At 43.4% G+C, this 22614-nt stretch overlaps 1 protein-coding gene across 2 annotated transcripts in view; it reads right to left on the bottom strand.

Moving 5' to 3' along the window:
• notch1b (notch receptor 1b) overlaps positions 1 to 13334 on the bottom strand; it is a 41799-nt gene extending 28465 nt beyond the window's left edge. For both annotated transcript variants that reach the window (XM_047341205.1, XM_047341206.1), the window contains exons 1-2: positions 13095 to 13334; positions 12179 to 12251 (exon numbers count right to left, since the gene is read on the bottom strand). In XM_047341205.1, coding sequence (XP_047197161.1) covers positions 12179 to 12251; positions 13095 to 13152 — 131 coding nt within the window. In that variant the 5' untranslated portion in view covers positions 13153 to 13334. The remainder of the gene's footprint in view (positions 1 to 12178; positions 12252 to 13094) is intronic.
• Positions 13335 to 22614: the final 9280 nt, after the last annotated feature.

Raw genomic sequence — 22614 nt, 5'->3', positions numbered from 1 at the left:
AGCCCGGCAGAGGTTAAGACAACACTTCAGTCCCTCTGTGCTCGTACTGTGCTCATCCATCAGCTGCCTGGTAAGAGCTCGGACCAAGAGGACTAACTATCTGTTTCCTTTAAAACCACGGCCCTGCTCTGCCCTGCTGCTTTTACAACACGGCAACACGGACACGAGAAACTATGCTCTGAACGGGACATTCATCTTTCTACTGTGACCCCCACGAACAATGTGTGTGAGGCTGTAAAACAGTGGTCTGGAACAGAGGGAGGAGGGGGGGGCACAAACTACTGAGAGGTTTCTCACAGGTTGTGTGTGTCACAAACGTCCACTGGACAAGTTCCCAGAGACACACACAACACACACACACACACACACACACACACACACACACAGACACACACACCAGAGGCTGCAGATCACAGGGACACAGTCGCACATTTACAATTACAATGAGAGGAGCTGAAAGCGTCCCCTGAGGATACGCACGGCTCAACAAAGGGGCCACACACACAGCAGGCACACACACATACCTACAGTGTGCAGGTTCTTTTACACACACAGACGTAGACACAATCTCTCACACACACACACACACACACACACACACACACACACACACACACACACAGTTTGTAAGTTTACATGTTTAACATTCACATCATATTCAATTTATTGATTATGTTATATATAATTTTTCATTATTTCACTCTTCCAGCTTCTTAATGTGATGATTTTCTCAGTTTTTTTCAATTTCAATTCAACATTTGATTGTGAGATTTTAAGTTAGCTTTGTAAAAGTTTGCTTATTTATATCAAAATTACACTTTTTTATAACTTATAAAACTTAAAGGTATATTTAGACGATATCTTAATGAGTTACTGATCACCCAAAATAGGAATCTGGAACCAAATTGTACATAATCACAGATATCATTCCCCTGAATATGTTTTTTTTTTATCTAGGTCCATGAATTCTTCCCTGGGTGAAACACCTTCATTTGCAATGTTAAAAAAAGTTAATAAAAAAATCCAAGATCCGCACAAAAATGTACTGGGTTCTTTCCCGACTCATCCTTCCACCAAGTTTCATGAAAATCACTCCAGTAGTTTTTGTTTAATCCTACAAACTAACAGGCAAACAAACAAACGCCGATGAAAACACAACTTCCTTAATTGTAATTTCGGGCATTACCATAAATGCATTGAGCTCCACCCTCTCCACCACATTCCTGTTTTCATCACCTTCAGGGGTTCAGTCCTGTTGTCGACAGCGCTGGGTGGCCGAGCAGGCGCGGGCATTACAAAGAATCTACTCAATACCACTGGAGACATGAACAAAAAAAAAGTCTTTGGTATTTGGAATTCTTCTTCCTAATCTGTTCTCGGTAAAAGTAGAGACACGAGAAAAGCAGCCATCATGGCAGCGGCTCTCAGCGCTGAAATGTGCTCGCTTCAACCCTTTTGTCAGCACTCATTCATCCTGAGGACAAGGCCCCATCTATACCACAGCGTTTGAGCTGCGAGCCAACATTATGGCAACTTATGAAGCATCATGCCAACAACTCAATGCTCGTTATTCTTCCCCCCCCCCAGAGAGGATTTGCTTCAGCGTCAAACTAGAGATGGGAAGAGGATGAAACAGAAGAGCTGGTGGAACAACCTCTGTCAGGAAACATGAAAGATTTGTCAAAGCGAATTCCTGCACAGAGGAAAATTACACAGGGAATGTCTAGATATGAAAATGTCTTTTCTGTTTTTTCTACACTTGACAATCAACTGCTCTGTTTGAATATTGTTGTGTTTTTACTCTCGTGCAGAAACAATATTGTGCATAGAACATCCTGTCGACATCAAAGCGGACTTCCCACGACATGAAAACACGCCGTCGCTCTCAAATACCTGAGCAGAGCCAACAAGTCTGTTAGCCCCGAGGGGGCTGGCAGGACCCGGTCCCCAAACATTCCCAGGGGGGCCAGCCAGTGTGTGTGTGTGTGTGTGTGAGTGGGGGCCAAGCCGTGGCCCCTCTGTAGGGACAGGCGTGTGTTTAGACAGGGTCGCCCTCTCAGGGGATTAGACGGCCTTGGGACTGTGGCAAGGAAAAGAAAACATCACATGCTAGGCTGCCCGCTGCACAAACAGTAGTAGTGAGTGGTGGTGGCATGTCACCGCGTCCAGAGCAGAGAGTCGGTGGCGCGGAGGCTGAATTTATATGAATCAAAAATCACAAACGTACGACCCAATATAATGTTCTCTATCACAAAAGACAGATACAGTAGGTTTTGATACAGTAAATGTTCTGAGAGGAAACCTACAAAGAAATTAAGGCCTTTTAATTGTAGGAAACAATCGTGTTTCGATATAGGTACTGACCCAATCAACCAGACATGATGCACTGACTGTGAGACACAGACTGGAAATCTGTGGGAATTAAAGCAATGGCATCAGATTGATAATCAATATTGATATGTATTGAAACTATAATGTAATCAAACATCTGTTAGTATTTAAATTCATTTGAACAAACTGCAGAGGATTTGATCTCAATTTGAATTTCGATTTTTGGAGAAATTGATGAATCTTTAACAACTTCCAATGTGTTTTTTAAACATGGGGCCACAGACATCATCTCTGTTGCAGATTCACTTTCACGCAACTTGTGATGGAGCCACAAACTCCTCCAAATAACCACAATCTGTGGTTGCAGGACATTGGTGTGTGTCTGTGTGTGTGTGTGTGGTTTGGGGTGGGGGGGCTCTGGCTGCTAGAAGGCCAGTCCAGTTAAGCCCCAGCAGTGGCGGGTGCTGAGGTCGTGAGGCGCCACACGAACTCGCTGGAAAAAGGTCGCAGGGAGCAGGTGTGCATGTTAATGAGGAGACGGCAGCTGCTGCTCCAGCCATTCACCCCCCCCCCCTCCGTCATCCCTTATCCCACCATTCTGCCTCCTTCCTCTCCAGGGCACCCCCATCCCACCCCATCCTGCTACTGTCCGAGAACCTATACACTCCCCAGAAATACGCTTTTTAATGTAGGAATTAATCAGAATTAGTCATTTATAGAGTAACTATTTTATTTTGAGACATTGAGTCGACAGTGGTGGAGAAAATATTTAAAATATTTATCGCCTGCTTAAAATTTTAAATCGATTAAAATGTGATATAAAAAGAGTCCGATCTTTCACTTTTAAATATTTAAATGAGTTGTTTATTTCTTCCAGCATTGGTATGTGAATGGCTGCTTCCTCTGATGGCAAAGAAATGAGGAGAGAGGGAGAGGGAGAGAGAGAGAGAGAGAGAGAGAGAGAGAGAGAGAGAGAGAGAGAGAGAGAGAGAGAGAGAAGGATGAGTGGGCCCATTGTTTCTCCTCCCCATTCAGCTGTTACACCTCCTCTTTCCTCTCCCTTTTCTCTCTTCCTCTATCCATATCCCAAAAAGAAATCTTTCTCCAAATCTCCTTTCATTACATGTGGCTCATCCCTGAATTTTCCCCCCTTTTTTTCCCCCCCTGTTCATTATTGGTTTCACTTCCTCCGTTCAAAGCTGCGTGGTCGCTGGCATCCGCCCGCTCCGCTCCATGCACCTTCTCTCAATCCCAAAAAAACATCTCCAACTTCTTTTCATTTGCAAGACTTTAGGATTTACAAGTCTCAACTGACTACCCCTCACGCCCCCTCCCCAAAAATAAAAAAAACTTTCCTCCAAGCTGCTCTGCAACTTTTAAGCGGTCGGCAATGTTTGATGCCAAAAAAGCGTACGGGAAAAGAAAAGCTTAAAATCCAAAACACACACAAGTGGTGGGGCAAACAAAGGAGTCTGGAAGAAAGGGAACTGGTTTGGTTGGGTTTTTCTGGGGAGAGAGAGAGAGAGACAGGGGCTGCCAGCTCATAAGGGATCTTGGTGTTTACTCTAAAGAGTCTCCTGTCCTGATTCCTAACCCGAGCAACCTCAATGGAGAGGCTTGCTGGCAGCCTCACTTTATGGCTCCCTGAAAAAACTCGCACCGGCTTTGAAACCGGCACCTTCCCCCGCAGAAAAACAGCCCAGCGTCTCACACCGAGGCCCGAAAGACAAACAGATAGAGCCCCCTGGACCCTACCTCGGTGCACGTGGACGCACTATTCAAACACGCCCTGGCTGAGGTGCAGGCGGCAAGTCAACTGTAGCACACGCTGGGCAAAGAATGCTAACAGTTTGCTCTTTAACTTGGCGAGAGCACGTCAAATACACGCTCGGCACAAAGTGGTTTTTCACAGGCGTCGGGCTCAACTGTCTCAACGGGAGCTCGAAACGTACAAAATAAGGGAGCGATGAGACAAAAGATGCTCAACGACTCTTTTATGGAGTCTTGCTTGTGTTCAAAACAAACAGAGCAACGCAGCTGCTCCAACAAGAGAAATCTGCCGGGATAATCTCGACAGCAGCAGGTGAACCGAGCGGCTGGAAAGGTAAATAAAGAAGACATGAAAAGAGGGGCACAAATCAGAAGCTGAGCAAATATCAGGTGTTTGGAAGGTATCGTATAACTGCAGGACAGCAGCGGAATTATATCCGCGGTAAGGCCGATACTGTTATTATCTCCTCCGTCATCCCTGCACCAATAGCCCCCATTGTTCCCCTCCGCGCTCACTTCTGTGCCCAGGCTCCTATTCGATTGCTGCCACAGTAGCCCGTGGCAACAGGTCTGCAACACTGATGGGATGCATAACAGGGCCGGGGCGGCGGCTCGAGCCTCCAGCAGATGTTGTGGTGACATCTGACCCTGAGCCAGGCGTCACTCTAAAAAAAAGGGGCTTTCCTCGGTGTCGGGCCAATCTGCCATCTGCCATCTCTCTGAGGTCACACACAGATGGGGACAGAGGCTTTGAACGTAATATGCGGGCTACACGTGCACTGTATACAAATACAAACCTGCACTCGTAGCTGCACAGGCTTCACTCTGCCTGGCTTTTAAGAAGCTTATTGAATTAGATTGTGCATTTATTCAATTGTTCAGCCGCATAAAGCCGTGTGGGAGACAGAATCAGTGTCAGGCTTCATTTCTGTACGTGACATAATTAGGAATATTTAAGGATAATACCTTGTTTACCATTTTTTGGGGAAAACATCGCAAAAGACAATCCGTGTTTAGACTGCGAGTTAAGGGGAAAAGTCCAGTTTAATCAAATTTAGGCCTTATTTTCTTAGGGTTTGTGTGAGTTCAACTTATGTTTGACTATCCTGGAGTTTTGCATTAAAAAATTCCTAACGGCGGTCGAGTGGGTTTGTCGATGACGTTTCTGTGACAAAACTGCAAAGACAAAAGGAATAAAAATATCTCAGGATGAAAAAGAGGTCGCATGCACAGAGAAGATGCAGACGGAGATGTCAACCACACAGTGTATTTATAGCTCTGAACGCTCTGGACACTTTCCTGTTGTTAAGAACGGATCTGATCTCTGGTTAACTGTAGGCAAACTCGGGGAAAGTGTCAGGACCTAATATGCTGGACATTTTCCAAAGTTCATTGTTGAAAATGGCTTTCGTTTAAGCAAAGTTGCCAAGCTATTGAATAAAGTGGTTTTATTATCTCTCTCTCCTTGGTGACGAAGGCCTTAAACCCGGAGTCAAACTGTGTGAGTGGAGCATGTTTGTACCTCTGCTCGCCCTCCCCTCGTGCCTCCCGTCTCCCCTCCACCTATTCTCATTTCCTGGCTGTTTGGTTCTCTAAGTCCCCTTTAGTCCCGTCTGATCTGTTTTACAAGCATTGCCCAGGGGGGGCTCTCTCGTCTCCTTTCCTCTCTTCCTTTTGTCCTCTCTTGTGTTTTCCTCTCAAGCGGCATATGGACACTGACAGACTCAGCCACCACTCGTGCAGAAAAGTCAACGGAGAAAATGCGCGCTGGGATTCAGCTGCACATCACACAGAGTGACTCCGCTGGAATAAAAATAGCTCTTTGGTTAAAACCATAGCTGGCACAAAAACAGGGCTGTTGTTTGTTGTGGAACCGAAACCAAAGTTACCACCAAATCCTCACTGGCCGCAGAAATTACAGGGGAAGCGCTGCCCCTCTTTCTCTCTCTCTCCTTACATCCATCCCTCTTTTCCTTCCTCTCTAATAGCACAGGGGAGATGACCTGGCCAGCCCACATCTGGCAGCCTTCATTAGAGACCCTGTATGTTTGGGTGTATTATGGACACAGCCCATGGGAAAGAGACAGCTCCCCCAGGGATCAACACTCAAGAGAGTGTGTTTGTGCATGTGTGTGTGTGTGTGTGTGTGTGTGTGTGTGTGTGTGTGTGTGTGTGTGTGTGTGTGTGTGTGTGTGTGTGTGTGTGTGTGTGTGTGTGTGTGTGTGTGTGTGTGTGTGTGCTGAGAGTTACAGCAAGCCTAATGACTTCTGCCACTGCCTGCTTTACGAGGCTGGGAACCACTTAAATGCTTTACGGATGTCTGAAGGTGTAGCTGACAACAGGACCCTCGGGTTGTTCATGTGCTTGAGCCAGGGCGAAGCTAAACTGTCCCATCACCTCATCCTCCAGGCGCCATAAAACAAGACCGGGATCAGGCTAGTTTTAGATTTGATATGATTTGTAGTTACAGAAGCATCTACTTTCTGTGGCCTACGAGCTGATTTACGGGCGGAGTTGTGTCCCTGACAGGTCTCATTTGTGCTGCCTTTATGCATGAAAAGAAATCGGTCTGTTTCAAATGATGTAAGCCTGCATACTTCCGCTGGAGGTGAAAGTTTCTGACAACAGCAAACATGACGACATCGGAGGAGGTTGGGATAATGAACCTCTTAATAAAGAGGCGAAAGTGGATGTTTGTCCCTTTGCTCGGGCGAATTCTTGTTGTTTCTTACCACCTCGTAAAGTCCCTCCACCATTGTTTGAATTTCTTCCTTGTACGATTTCCTGGGGTACCGCTCGTTTGTGTCTGTTTCATCCATGAGCTTTAAGAAGACGTGAACAAATACAAATCTGTAAACTTTGAGCATTAATGAGTCTTAAATCTAAATATGTATGTATTACGTCCATGTCTTCAGATTTGTCTTAGTTTTCTCACACATCATCTTTCTCCCATAAACCTCTGTATATGTCGAAGTGGAAAAGTATTAATGGTTCCTTTTGACCCTTGGCTCACGACACAGTAAGTTTTCATGTGTGGATAAGTGTTGGACTTAATAATCCTTCCAGGTACTGTCGTTTTTCCCTCCCTGTGTAACAGATATCCTGAACAAGCTGCTCCATTTCACTGCGGAGGCATCACGCTCCATTCTCCCAAATATCCTGCGACTGAATGTGTGTCGGGCAGCGAGAGTGACTGAAGGCTAAGAGCAAACCTGGCAGACGGAGCCGGTGCGTTGCTGTGCGGAGCTGAATGGGCAGAAACCACAAGTAATCATGGGTATTATGGAGCACGCTGCTGTGTGGACGAGTGCACGTCCCTACTTAGCTGTTCTACTAAAATCCAAAGACAGGTGGTCTGACTGGAGGAAAAAAATCTGAAAAGAAATGAGGAAGTGTGGTTTGTTGCTCACACACACACACACAGTCTCAATGCGATCAAAGTTTACGTGATTTTCTTGGCATATACCAACCAGAGCGGCTCAAGTATCACCGTTTCCCGGCGCTATGAGGTTCCCCACCACTGAGTCGCTTCATACGGCCAGAACACAGCGATCGGCCCTCTCACCCGGCAGGACTCATACCAAAGGGAACCCGACACGGGCGGCAGCGGCCATATAAAAGCCGAGCGCTGTGTTTTTTCTCGTCGTGTGATGATATGATCAGATACAGCACCTTTTCTTCCCCCGGGCCGCTCTGAGGCTGCTTCCTGACTATGAATGGAGGTGTAAGAGGAGGGGGGGGGTTACGATGGACTCATCTGACCAGAGAAGACAGAGGTGCCATTGAAGAATCCCCAGAACCGGAGAGACAAGGGCTCACTTTCACCGAAGTGGATGTATACTGTAGCCGTCGCTGCACATACCAGCGAGGAGTTATCCACTGCTCGTTACCTGAGGCTGCTCTCACCCAAACACAGACAAATCTTTAAAAAAGCCTGACAACAGGATTTAAGTGTTTGTCAGTCCCCCTGAAACCTGAAGCATTTTAACCTAAGTGGTCCCAGAATATGTCAAAATGTCCAAAGCAAGGGAATGGCTTCAAATTGTGAAAGTTATTGGATCCGCTCCCGTAGCTCTCGTGATTTTATCCCTTGGACTTCCAGGAATTCTTGAATGAAACTTAATTCTTGACATTGGCATTAGCAGTTTAAAAACATCAACCCCCCCCAACTCAAGGTCTGCTAACGTCAACAACATCAAGCTCTGTTTGCTGCTGAAGCCGGTGAGAGGCAGCTGAAAGCTCCAGAGAGAAAGACGGGATTGTTTTATCAAGCAATTTGAAAGTTTGAGAGCACATTTAATTCGTAAGAATAATGTTTTTAAACAAAGTAGAAGGGACAAGGTTCCTGTCTTTATGCAAGAGACTGGGAAATGCATACACCTGATGATTCTGTGTTAATCTGTTGTGCGTTTCTCGCAGAATGTGACTCTACTATCAACAGGCTGTCAGAAACCTGTTGTACTGTTTCATCAAACTATCTGATGATGAGAGCATGTGATCTCTCCGTGGCGTCCGTCCTCGCTCCCGAACCGGCCCGTCTGACGTCTCTCATCCCTGCGGGTGGAGAGAATCGTGCCGCTGGAATCTCTTGAGAGTTATTTTCTCCCCGATCTGGATTGGCTCAGCCCCGTCGCTGTGCTCGGCTCTCGCTGCTGCCAAGCCTCTGCAGTAAATGAGAGGCCTCCTCGAAGCTCTTGTGGAGATAAACTTCAGTCGGTCGGGATCTCGCTGGGCCAGATACGGGGAGCGGATGGTATTTATGTTATGGCATGTCGAGGAGGCATCTCTGTCAGACTAAATAAAACTGAAACGCCACTTACTGGAACTCAACATAACACTTGAGTGGGTTTTTGATGGAGGAGAAGCAGCTCATAATTCTGTCATGCATGGAGTGAGGAGGGAGAACAAAACAAACCTCTCTAAGCTTTTCGGAAACGCAGAAAAACTTCATGATCAATGACATATTAACTAGAATGACAACAGTTCCCTTATGAAACCACATTTAAATCCACAAAATCCAGCTTTCTATTTGGATCTGCACACAACTCATGCATCAGTAACAGCAACACCTTGAAACCTCTCTCCAATATTTGCATGACAACGAACAGCAAAGAAAAAGGATCAAAGGATCGAATAGTCACATTTAATAAGTTGGCATCATACTAATTTAGAGCTGATGATAAAATTATGCCTATTGGTTTATGATGACGTCAGCAACCCCGGCAACTCAAGTACCAAAATTTCCCCAAGTGTCTGAGTTGTTGTTTTTGTGACTTGAGATGACGTTCACGTGAAACGTCCTAGTCAAAAACGTACTTGTTGTTACTACAACACCACATGAACGCAGAATTAAACAAAGTAAAAAACAAAATTCCTGGGTCTCTCCGGATACACACCACAAAAAATAATTTGCGTAAAAAACAAACAAACTTAACCAACAAACAAACAAACAAACAAACAAACAAACAAACAAACAAACGGGTGAAAACAACCTCATTGGCCGAGATAATAAACCCTTCACTGCACTGACAGACCTTTAACACTCCTGTCTGAGGAGATACTTCAACACACTGAGCTTCAAACAGGATCCACCTGCTTGTGATCACTTCTCACTGGGCATGTCCTGATGTTGCCAGATGTGCTGCTCCACCAGCTGCACTGACCGACCCAACGCACTCGCGGTGGAAGTCGTCAATCTCTGAGACCGTTTACAGGAAGTTCACGGAAAAGAAGTGACGTTCACTTTGCAGCTCCAGTTCACAGGTGAATTATCGCGTTCGAGTCCGACTCTGTAAAACTGTTGTATAATGTATTTTATGGCTCTGGAGGACGGAGCTTTGTCCAGTGTGAGAAAACGACTCTGACTGTGTCATCAGGGTTAACTTGGCTTAGGTTTGAGACCAGTGATTCAGCTTAGCTAATACTGGGAACTTGACCATTCTCTCTCTCTCTCTCTTTTGTGTCTGTCTATTTCCAAGTTCCACAACTTTAAGCAAGAGTAATACTACATTTCTGGAATGACTCTTTGACCCTTTAACACTAAGATTCCTCTGCAACTGTTAAAATTTTAACCCCGACCTCACAGCAACTAAATAAAGATGGAATATGTCAAATAACTGTGACAACCACAGACTTTATATAAAGATGGACGACATGACCGCTCCCAAAAGTGAAGCCAAAGCGTCTTGATCTCCCCCTGGTGGCTGGCGACAGCATAAGTCATGAACCTTGCCTCCTCCATGTTAACAGATGGGCCAAAGATAGTTTTTTCAATTGAGGTAGTTCTCATAAGTTTTGTTTTATTTTGTTATTTGATGCCATAAAAATCAGCAGCATACTAGAACCAAGAAAAAAGAAGTTGTTTTAGATCACTGACTTCTTTTTGACAGTTACAGCCTCACAGAGATCCGGTTCAAATGAGTGAGGCGGAACAGTAACTGTTTTATTTGGGGTATGTTGTCTGTATGTTTTGGGTTCATGCACAAAGACGGCGGTTAGCAGTAACTCCATCAGGGCAAAACACACAAGGAAGAATGTAACAGTTCCACATCAGCGGAGCCAAAAATCATTAACATGATGCTGAATTTCAGTTTTCACAGTTAATCAATCAGCTAATTATTCTTCTGGCTTATCAATTATTCACCTTATCTATAAAATACAAAACGGTGGCAAAAAAAAAATACCCATCACACAACCCAGGGCCTGAGTCAAGTCCAGCTTAATCCAAAATGTACAATCCGAAAGGTAATCAGATTACACTACTAGAAGAAAAATATTTAACATTTTTCCCGTAAATCTTATCTACGAGTTTCTGCTTCGAAAGTTTTCCTACGAGAACTTAATGACCCCTAAACTTTTTTTCTCAGGAGTTTGCAGCCCTCTGGTAGCATAATGACAACTAACAATAAGAAAGAAATGTATTAACGACACACACACACACACACACACACACACACACACACACACACACACACACACACACACACACACACACACACCTCTTTTTTCCTTCTTCACAATGATGCCCATCTCCATGTTTAATTGGAGAAGTCTGAGGAGGAGGACAGTGCAGCAGCACAATGCTGGCTTTGTGGCACAGTGAGGAGGTGAGGTTGCGGGGTGAGGGGGAGGGTAATTGACGAGTGAATAACACAACCAGACCAAATTAAGACATGGCGGTGTGTGCTGCCTGGTTCTCGAGGCCCTGAAGCTGTCTGTGACCCCGGCTCGGCCCAATCGTCCGGCGGTCAGCGACAGGGAGACGACACTGGACTCTGGCTGGTGCTGCTCACGCCAAGTCAGACACACAACTCACAACTCACAGCACAAAGATGGGCTGTTGATGCTTGGAAAATAAAGAGTTCAGGGCAGATCAGGTTCACAAGTGAACTCAAAACATCAACCCAAATTAAAAGAAAACCTCAAGAGACAAAGTGAGGAACTTGTCTCAGGTTAGAAAACATCTAACATCTGCCATCTGTCCAGAGGAATGAGAGGGAGAGAGGGAGAGACTGAAGGCCATTGAGGAAGGGGACAAAATCCCAGGAGAGGGAGAGAGGGGCGGCAGCAGAGACGGAGGGTAGGAGGACGGGGTCTGAGGGTCTCTCTGGGAAGCCTCACCCAGATTAGTCACACAGAATTAATCGCAGCGGAGAACAATGGTCGCCGAGCTTCTGGCAACCCCAGCTGTCGCTCCGTGAAAGAAAAGAAAAACAAGATTTAGGGCTGCGAGAGTTTTGGCCGCAGAGGGGAGAGTGTGGTGGCAGTCACACACACACACAAACACACACACAAACACACACAAACACACACAAACACACACAAACACACACAAACACACACAAACACAGTGACCCCAGTCCCCATCAATGTCCACTCATCTCTGTCTGTGCTCTCTGACCATTTGCCTCCCAGAAATAGCAGCACTGGTATGAGAACTCCACCTTTAGAGGCCTCACATGTCAACCAAAAAATCTGAGTCATCTCTGATTTCACAAATCCCACATTTCCAAATCCCCCGCACCCCCTTCACTCATTGGTTTTTACATAAAAAAAAAAATGCAGATGTTGGACTTACTTGCACTCTCCGGTCCCATCTGGAGTCGTTTCACATTTCCCCTGGTTCAAACACGACTCGGTGCATCTCAGGCCTGCGGAGGGAGAGTTTTAATACACCTGCAATTCCCTGAAACATCTGAAATCACTACTTAGTTACAGTTGGAAGTTATTGCAACACGGGAAGTCGGTTGCAGCAAGAACCATCCAAGTTTTTTTGTTTTTCTCAGGGGGCAAATAAGTGGCACCGGTATTACTCCATAAATGTGAAGCGTAGGTGTGACTCTTGCCACCTGGGAAGTGCAGTTTTCTGCGGTGAACAGGGGGTTTGACTCTGGTTTGGCAGCAGAGTGCTTCTCCCTGCAGCTGCCCCAACAAAGAATGTACCATTTGTGGGAGCAGCACAGCTCTGCAATAATAAATAGATGCTCTGGATGCAAAATGCAAAGGCATGCGTTTTACATACTGCTGCGAAGAAGTTGGAGGCTGAGGGGTGATGCAGTTTGCAGAAGAAGAAGAAGAAGAAGAAGAAGAAGAAGAAGAAGAAGAAGAAGAAGAAGAAGAAGAAGAAGAAGAAGAAGTGGGCTGGAGAAAACATGATGTTCAAGATGCAAACAGGTGCATGGAATTCTATAAGAAACTCGTGTTCTCTACCAAACCACACTGCAGATACAGATTCATTCATTATGACTGTGTTATAAGTTTAGAAAAGTATTACAACTTGTACACAGTAGAGGTTAGAGTTAGTTGTGGAGCTGAAACTATGAGGAAAGTGAGGAAAACCTGCAGGATAAGTTATAAACATGAGGGAGAAGTGAGTTTCAGTGGATGAGTTCACAGAGAAAAGTTGCCTGTTGTTCATCAAACTTCAACAAATCAAAACTACGTTCTCTCATCTTGTTTGAAAGTAATGAAAAGTCCCACGAGCGCAGTCTCACCTCGTGTTTGTCCGATCAGCGACAGCAGGAGAGTTAGTTTGACCAAGAACATATACATTCCTTCTGGTTTAAAACGGTTTCACTAATCCACGTGGCTTTTTTCATAGATCCGATAGAGTGTCTCCCAGCTCCGGTAGAAAAAAAATATCAAGGAGTCGGTCAAGTTTCAGTTCATCCTCCGGTGGATCCGCAGAGAGAAAGTGAAGCGTCCGTGTGACGCTCGAGATGTTGTCACTTCAGCTCCCGAGTTGGGAATGACTGGAGGGACGCGCGCTTCTCCGTGCGCGGCGCCGAGGGGCGTTCTTCTCCTCGCATGCACACGCGCACACAGACACACACACACACACACTTGCACATTCAGACACAGACTGAACAACCTGATGAAGAGATAGTGAGGAAGTTGGTTTTTGTTTTCTTTACGGAGTGATTCATTCAGTAATGAGTCTGAATCACTGGTGCAGCAATTAGTCGCAATTACTAATTAGTAACACTTATCATGTTGTGTCTCTTTTTTAAAAGTTAGGTTTGTTGTTAACACAGTGAACAATAAGACATTAAACACGTCTTCTGAGCATTTGGGAGTTTATGTTATGCACTGTAAATATAAATGTTTGTTTTAAATCTGCTTTACTTTGCTTGTATTTCAATGCTAATGTAACATTGTGCTAAACAAGTGTCTGAACTTTTTGAAATTAGGAACAGTTATTATTCTTGTTGTTGTTGTTGTTGCTGCTGCTGCTGTTCAGACAACATGCATCTAATCTGTGTGCAGTTTGTGAGCTCTTGGTGTTGTGGGTCCTCTTAAAGTTGATTATCCTAGTTGGGAGACAACTTATACTAAACCATGAAAAAAAATGAAAGAAAAAAACTTGTGAAAAACTTAAAGTTACAAAAAAGTTATAAAAACTTTTGTAAACCCCAAATAAGGGAAGAAAAACCTCAGTAAAGAAAATGAAGAACTTAGAAGTAAGCAAGATGAAGTGGAAATCAGAAATGAAAGTTGCAACGCTAATATTTAATCCCCATTATTGCTCAATTAAACTTTAACAACCACTAACCAGAGGAATATTAGTCAATAGACTCTTTCAACTTTTTTGATTTCATGGTACCATCATGTAACCAATGTCCACCAGTTTGACATCTGTAAATATTACCTGTCTGTAATCACTCAGATGAGCAGCGACTACTTGAATATAACCTTTAAATTTTGTACCTTTAAACAATTAAACAGACATTTAACTGCTTGAGTTTTCTTTACATGAAAACAATCACAGTTCCCCAAAGAGAAGCTCAAGTAAACCGAGCTTGTGTCTGAAATCCACCTCGTTCCTGCATCAGGGCATCACAGCCTGACACAGCATGGAAACCGGCCTGTTAGCAGTTAGGATCTTCTACGCTGATAAATAACTGCTGACAGCGACTCGCATCCATTCTCACTCAGGCCGTCTGCAGACTCAGCAGAAGCAGAGGTAGATTCCCATCAAGTGAGTTTGTGAACGGAGTCTGAGAAGTTTCACACAGGTAACTGCTGCCGGTGGACACACGTGAGCTTGTCTCACTTTACTGTCGCCTCAGCAGTTGTTTGTTTTGACAGAGTCCCGCCTCCCCTTCACTTGGGAATAACAAAGAAATAATAATGCTAACTTTATTTGAAGAAATTAAACAATGACTCCTAATACTTGTATTGAGACTACGAGAAGCACACGTGGGAGAAATTTGGGGGAAATGGACACGTGCAAGACCTGTAAACAAAACCACATGATTTGTGCAGCAGAATACGTAACGTCCTGCCTCATGCACGCTTCCAGAAGTTCCACAAATATTTCTCGTTGATGCGACAAATTCAGAGTTTGACTGCAAAAAAATGACTTTAAACCCTAATCCTGATCCTTTAATCAGTCATTTTGCATCTTCTTGTGGTTGTTGTGTGTTTCTTTGTTGTTGTTTTGGTTCAAATAAGAAATAACAGAGGATCAAACTTGGGGGGGGCCTCAGCCTGAGCCTGTTAAACCCATTCCACTCAAAAATGACTCTTTATAGACCCTGTATGTATATTAAAGGTGGATCAGACAAACCGACAGACCTTTTTGAAGCAGTTGGTAACTGTCAGTGTCAACACCGCCGGGCCCTCATTTGTTTAATAAACCACAGACAGACACACAGACACCCTGTTTGGACGTTACAGGTAAAACAGCTGCCAGAAAAAACATCAGGCAGACGTTATAACCCTGAGGGCAGTCATAAAAAACAAAATAAAAACAAAGAGTGCACGAGGAAGCGCTGGTGTAACCGTGTGTGTAACCTACATTTCTATCACGGTAATCTGATTAAAGCAATACTACTACGTGGGTATTGTCATGCAAATGTCTCAGTCTGGTTATCTTTATCCCGGTAAGCTCATAATCATCTGTTTGGTTATTAACCCATCGAGATTGTAGCTCAATCATTCAATTAATCTAAGCACTTTAAAGGATAACCTGGTTTTTATTTGCTGCATGTGAAACAAACACACAAGCATTAGATACAATTAATCAATTAATTTGAGTGTGATGGTTTATGTATCTTTTATTTAAGCAGGACGGTCCCACAGAGTCCTGGTCAATTAAATAAAACATATATAAAAGTTTGACCTCAGAGTTATTCTGTACTCTTAGTTTTAATTTATTGACCATTTCACGGCAGTATCACACTTACAACTGTGGTCAAACAACAAATATCAAACCCTTCATCCCTCCTGCGGCATATTTCCAAACATCTACCTTTAAAAGCTGCGTTTCATTGAAATCTCATTGAGCAAAAGCACAATGGGGAAATGTGTTTATTGTATCACATTGTGAGGTGGAGAGTAAACAGGATTTGTGTTGATTTCCTGCTCATTGTGTTGACCTGGGGGTTGGGCTCTGTCCCCACGACTGGTGCGGCACAGATGGAGAGAACTGCTCCACTTTATCAGCCTCATAAAACAGAGACAGCTGGATCACATCGGAGAAACACAATCTGCTTTCAGTGGCCCCCAGCGACGCATGGATATCGGTTTATTTAGAGGATATTATCGTATAATACTGATTTTTTTTAATTCCAGCCATCTGATGACGGATCACAATATAGAGTGTGAATGCTGATCTCACAGATCTGCACTTGTCGACCCTTCTGGTCCTCATGTGACAAGATCAGTGGACTTCAGGGTCTTTTTTAATTTCTAAATTATAAGAAAAACATATTGGCCAAACTATGATTCAAAGTATTTTACATTCATTGATTGGATCTTTCAAGGAATCCGGCTGATGTTATCTTCTGTAGATCTTTATGTCAATGAATATCTTAAAAGTGACCATCAATGATATTGTTTTTTTCTAGGTGTTCATCCTTCAAATAACTCAGGAGAGCTGCGGAGTCAGGATGATTAGTCAATCAATCGCTGATTGACAAAATAATGGACAACGTCTTTGAAAATCAATTAATCGTTGGAGTCAAGTGCTTTTTTTTGCTATTTTATTGACCAGACAACTGATCAATTAATCAAGAAAATAATTGGCAGATAATTTGGTTTAGATCAGCAATCGATCATATAAAACAATTGTTGGTTGTTGCCCCATAACTAAAGTGCTAAAGAACTGTCCCAGTCATGGTAGATTGACATGTGTAGTTGACTGGGTGAAGCATTAGTGTCCAGAAATCCATTATGGTTGCAATCAAACCTGTATTAAAGACATTTTTAGAAATATATAATATCTTTTTATATCAAATGTATTTCTATGTCTAATTATCTTAACTTTTATATCTCTAAAATATAAAATCATGCATTCATATAGTGTCACGACCATTTAGCTCCTGACTTTTGGCTGCTTGTTACGTCTGTGATGTAATATAACCTCGTTCAACTCCCTGAATTTCATGACCGAGAGTTCTGCCAAGTGCTTACAAAGTTAATACCACTTTGCATAATAGATCCACTGTTTGGCCTTTCGAGAAAGTGTGTGGGTGGGCGCCGAGCGGCAGATGTGGCGTGTACGGGACAAGTCAGGGCGCGCTGACGGAGCTCGATGTCATGTAACCTACAAGTCAGCTTGGCTCCTTTCTTTGCATCTGCTGCTGTAGGAAGCTGAAATATTCCCTCAGGTGGAAACTGTCAAACAGCTTGTAATGTTTCATGTAATATGAAAACATAACATATATAACTGGTGGAGCTTCTTTCTGTCAGTGTGACTTTCCCAGTTAAAAGTCCTGAAAGAGTTGAAGTGATTTTGCTTTGAGATAATAAGAAAGATACAGAGGTGATTAGAGCCACAGGGAGAAGTTTTAGTTATTTAAAGCCAAATAATCTTATGTCTGCAACACAATTTCATCCTCCACTGTTTATTCATATATCAAAATAAAGAAAAGACATTTTAGCTTTACTCAGTTTTTCCCTTTAGTCAATAACTCCCACAAAAAAACAACAATCTATTGGATGTTTTTCACGGCCAGGAAGATAGAAATAAAAATAAAAATAGAATAACTCCCAGAGTAACTTAAATTAACCTAGAAATCTAAAAACCACGGCACTCAGTAGAGTTCATTCTTCCCTTGGAAATCTGTGAAACTGTCAAAAAAAAGGCCTTGCGATGTCAAATAAGGTGATAAAAAAAATAATCCTCGATCCGCCCTTTAGTCCAGATCTGTACTAAAATGTAATTGATCCCTTTTTGAGGACATGTAGCATCCTCCCACCAAGATTTGTGGAAATCCATTTAGTAGTTTTTCCATAATCCTGCTGACAAACGAAAAAAACAAACAACAACTTTCTTAACGGGAATAAAAAACATTTAAAAAACCTTTTCATATATTCATCAGACAGAGTGACTCATTATCTCGACTCTTCATCTTGGAACTGAAGTTGTGACACATACAGTAAATGACCCCTGAAAACTGAGCTGCTTTAATCCGCTGACCCATCAACACAGCAGCTTCCTGCGTTTGGCCTCAGACTGATGACGGCTTCACCGCATCTGGTCTGACGACAGCCTCACTCATCGTCAGAGATTGTCGGCTGGGCCTAAAATATTTCTTCTTCTCTTTGTTTTGTTATCTGAATATGTGGCAGATGACGTGGTGACGACCTCAAAGTGATGACTTCCAGATGTTTAGGACTATAAAAATCTCCCACAAATCGAAAAATATCCCTTCTGAAGGATGCGAGCAGCCCCAAACAATATCATCGGAAGCTTCTCTCCGCTCTGTGGTCTTGTTTCTTTCCAGAAAATGTCCTTAACCAGAGAATTTCTAATTATACCGTCTTGTTTACTACTTACACATTCACAGGCCTGTAACAAGCTGTGTGAGTGGAAAGAATCAACCCTTACCCTCACATCCCAGAGGGACTCTCATTAGTTTCAGACCAGATTGCTCGGGTCCAGTTGAGCTAAAGGTCTTTAAAGACAAGGAACACAGTGGGCTGCATTATGTAATCAGATTATTTATTATTATGTCTCTGTTCTTTTTTGCCTCCTTATCCTTCTTTCATCAGTTATCAATATGTTTCTAAAATCCCTTTACTGGTAAAGCAGCAGATACAGGATCAAATGTTCCGATGGTATTAAAGTAACACAGTGCAGTATTCGCCATACTCGTGCTCCCCCTACAGGTGGGATGCGAAATTCGTAAAATCTGTGGTCTGAGCCTCCCAGTGCATGCAGCTGTGCGCACAAGCATTTGTTTACAAGATGACGGAGAAGAAACCAGCAACCAGAAACCTTTCGAAGCCAAAGAACTATGTCGACCTATAACGAAGAGATTTTACATAAATATGACGGTGTTTGTTTGGCTAACTTTAGCTAAACCTCGATCAAAACAGGTTTTACCAGGCTTCTGGTGACAAACTAGCAAGTCATAAACTTTGGGGTCCAAGGTTAATCAAGCAGAACAGCACAAGACAAAGCAAACAAGTTCCTTTGGCCTCTTTTACCTCTCGCTAACAGATGAAATATGCTCTGATTTTCACTCATGTTCGGGTTCATACTCGATCCCTCCGGCAACGTCCTCTTCGGTTTCTTTGGTGCCAAGATGTCCACACTAAGACTGGCGAGCGAGTTGTCTCTTACAGCTGGTTGTTGGTTTGTGTGACGTATGCTGTAGAAACAGGTCGTAATGTTTCAGCCCGATCCACCAGAGTCACATAAGCTGTGTCTCAGTTCAGGGGCTGCATCCTTTGGAGGCTGCATGTTAGGACCATCTCTGTCACTGTGACGCGACGAGACCTTCCCAGTTCAAAGGCTCCTTCAAACAGCAAATGGTAAACATGTTAAAAAAACACGGGGCATTAAAACTTTCTCGTCGCGTCCATCTTTGTTGGGCAACAGCAGAAGGAGACGATCTTCTCTGGCCAGGTCGACCGTGTCCTCCAAAGGGTGAAGCCCCTGAATTGAGACACAGATATAGTTCAGTTCCATGCATTAAGGTATACAAACGACCTTGTGTTGCTTTAAACTTGTCGATATGAACTATGAATTACTGGATCTTTAATTTTCCCATGAGACTACAAGTGTGTGAAGTGATGAATCTGTTCATCCACTCTCTTGCTCCTGTTTCTAGCTTCTAAGAAGAAGGACGTTGTGAGACTCGAACAAAAGCTCGATCAGCTCTTTTGTCTGTGTTTCCTTTTCCCTGTAAACAAACCTGGTTTCCTCAGATTCATACCTTTAACATTGAATTTACTGTCAAAGTATGCATTGCATGTAGCACTGCGACGGTTCCTACAAGCGAGATGTCCACCACCATACAAAGCGTACCTGCGGGAAGGGAAATAGACCATTGTATTGCACTCGTATTATTTCCTGAGTGTTTCAAGCACAGATTAATGTATCCTGGTGTTGCGGTATTGTTCTTATCAGAGAGGAGGGTTTACCCACTTTATTGTTGAATCATTGATTATGTCGCCAAAAGTGAGGAAGTGAAGGCGAGGGTCGTTGGCTCCTGCTTTCCTGCGGTGGCAAGGTCGAGGGAAGGAGCTGGCTGCTGAGAATCTTTGGGATTTGAAATACTCAGGCTCCAAAGAAGAGACTTAAGATGCTTTCAGACTTGCACTGAACTCTGGAGATTCAACGCATTTTCTCCGGAGGAGGTGCATGTGTGAACGCAAATGTCCGAGTGAGAGCCTCCGGATTATCTGCGGACCCAATTGTCTGGACTTTATACGCAGGTCATGTCTGAAAATGGCTTTTATTTCTAGGAAAAGATTTGTGGCTGTAACATGTGGAGCAGTACGAGTGAAAATAAAAACTGGAACCAGTAGATCAGTTTTGAGGATTTTCTGAGACAGTATAATCTGAGCAGCGGTAGCAGGAGCTCAGGAGTCAGGGACTTTGTCAGGTGGAACTTCAGGGGCAAAGATTCAGTCTGAGATGTTTGAAGGATGGTCTGAAACAAACTCTCCATGATCGGTTCTCTGAGGAGAGAAAAGAGGCTCATGTTTATTTAGCCACCATTAAGAAGAAACACAATCACACTCCTCTCAACACCCCCGATGGGAACAAAGTTAATCTTTTAAAAATGGACCCAGAGAGTTCAACTGTCATTAGGACTGTTTCCCGTGCTACTACTTATTGAGATAATTACACTAATGACAGCTGGAGTGTTGCACGCCATTAACAACATGCATTTGTCACTTTTATGTCTGCTGCAGCTGCTTCCCAGTATTGTGGCGCCCCGGCTACGTAAGCACAATGTGCGGACAGCCAGACGCAGCGGGTCAGTGGTTCTCCAGCTCTGAGTGAAGCAGTGTCGTGGGAGGTCCAGAGACCCTGGTTCTGTTTTTGGACATAAAATCACAAACAGGAAGTCCCTGCAAGCCAGTCGCACAGGGCCACTTCCTCCTTTTGTTTACTGGAGGGGGGGGGGGTTGAATTAAAGCTGCAGCAATGTTAATGCCACCGTCACTCCAGCTCCTTCTGTTTCTCAGTCTGCATCAGTTCATCTTCGTTCAGGGTGTTAAACACACATTTCATCTCTTTGTTTCAAAGTAAAGATTCCACTGAAAATGAGTTGTTTATTTGTATTCTTCTTCAAAGGATCAAATAAATCAAAAGGGAAGTTAGTTGAAACTAATGTTTCAAAGATCTGTAGCAATTTGTAACATGTATTTAGTTTTTAGCTCTTTTTTCTATAGTGTAAAATGTAATTCTTTTTTATTAGTTTACATATTGAAACAATAAAACATCTACTGGATTTGTATGGCAACACATTTATTTATATTTTAACTTACTTCTTTAAGATTGTCCAGAAAAGGCAGTAAACATACAATCTCTCTATTAAAATAAAACCCCAAATCATTAAACAATCAAATTTGACTCACAAAAAAAACACAATACAGAATTATTACACTCACATATTGGGACATCATGTGTCGGCGTTTAGTTTAGGGAAACAAAACAGAAACTACGATATTTCCCCAAACTTAAATAAGTGCTTTTTGTTGATCCTGACCATGATCATCGCCTAAACTGAGAAGTTCTCAGTTAAATTCGAGAGCTTTTCAACAAACAAAAACTTGTGGTTTCCTCAGGGGGATTCACACGTTATGTTCTGCTCTTCTCAGGTCGTAGCCCTCACCTGAATGTTCTGGATGTTTTCATGTTGCTGTGGACACATCCGATTCAGACAATCTCCTGCTCTGCTCTTTGTACATGAAAGACAAACTCTAGAAAATGTCCAGAACCAATTTCTCAGACAATATCCGAAGTTCAAATCTGAAAATGACCAAAATGGACAAAAGCTGCTTCGATGGGTTTAATGAAACACAGTTTTTCACACTGGATGATGAAAGAAGTCTCACCACAGAACGTGCAGTGACATAATGATACACTATGAAGCTCTTAGAGGAATGCATTCCGCTTGTTGTGGCTTTAGACGTAGTGGGACACACCTCTGAGCCACTGTTCCCATGAGAACGCCATTCCTTTGTTCCTCAAATATCTGATAGTTACCACAGAGCAAGCTCTTAACCCCCGCCCTCTGCACACCACCGCACGTTACCTTCATGTGCTCCGTCGCGTGAAGACCACGGCATTATGCATAAAATTACTATTTTCACAGTTTAATGGAAAAAGTTATATCTGAGTCTTTGTTTTGAGGAAGTCAAGGGGATTACATGTAACTTTAAATGTTAACTTCCCAGTGTTGAGGCTGTTTGCCGGAGGTGCAGCCAGGAAAAACCTCTGGGTTTCAGTAGGTTTGGGAAACATGCGGCCTTTCCCTTATTGGGATTTCCCGAGAGACTCTGTGATTCCACTTCTTCCTCCGTCCATCACTGGTTCCATCTTTCAAACTTCAGCTTTCTTCTCACTGAAATACTGTTTTTCCTTCGTTTCTGCCTCTGCCATCCTGATGATGCCATTCACTCCCCTCCTATTAATCTTTCCCTCTCTGTTTGCTCTTTTTACGTTTCAGCTGCCAGCCACTAATGTTTCCCTCCCACACACACACAGTGCCGCTGCCATGAGGTCCAGGCTTGTTTAATTCCCAGAGGCGACTTAAGGAACTTTAA

The sequence above is a fragment of the Hippoglossus stenolepis genome, chromosome 9 (genome assembly GCF_022539355.2).
Source record: "Hippoglossus stenolepis isolate QCI-W04-F060 chromosome 9, HSTE1.2, whole genome shotgun sequence".
NCBI classification, from domain to species: domain Eukaryota; kingdom Metazoa; phylum Chordata; class Actinopteri; order Pleuronectiformes; family Pleuronectidae; genus Hippoglossus; species Hippoglossus stenolepis.
Note: the sequence above shows the minus strand (reverse complement) of the source record. Positions and strands in the feature narration are given on the sequence as shown.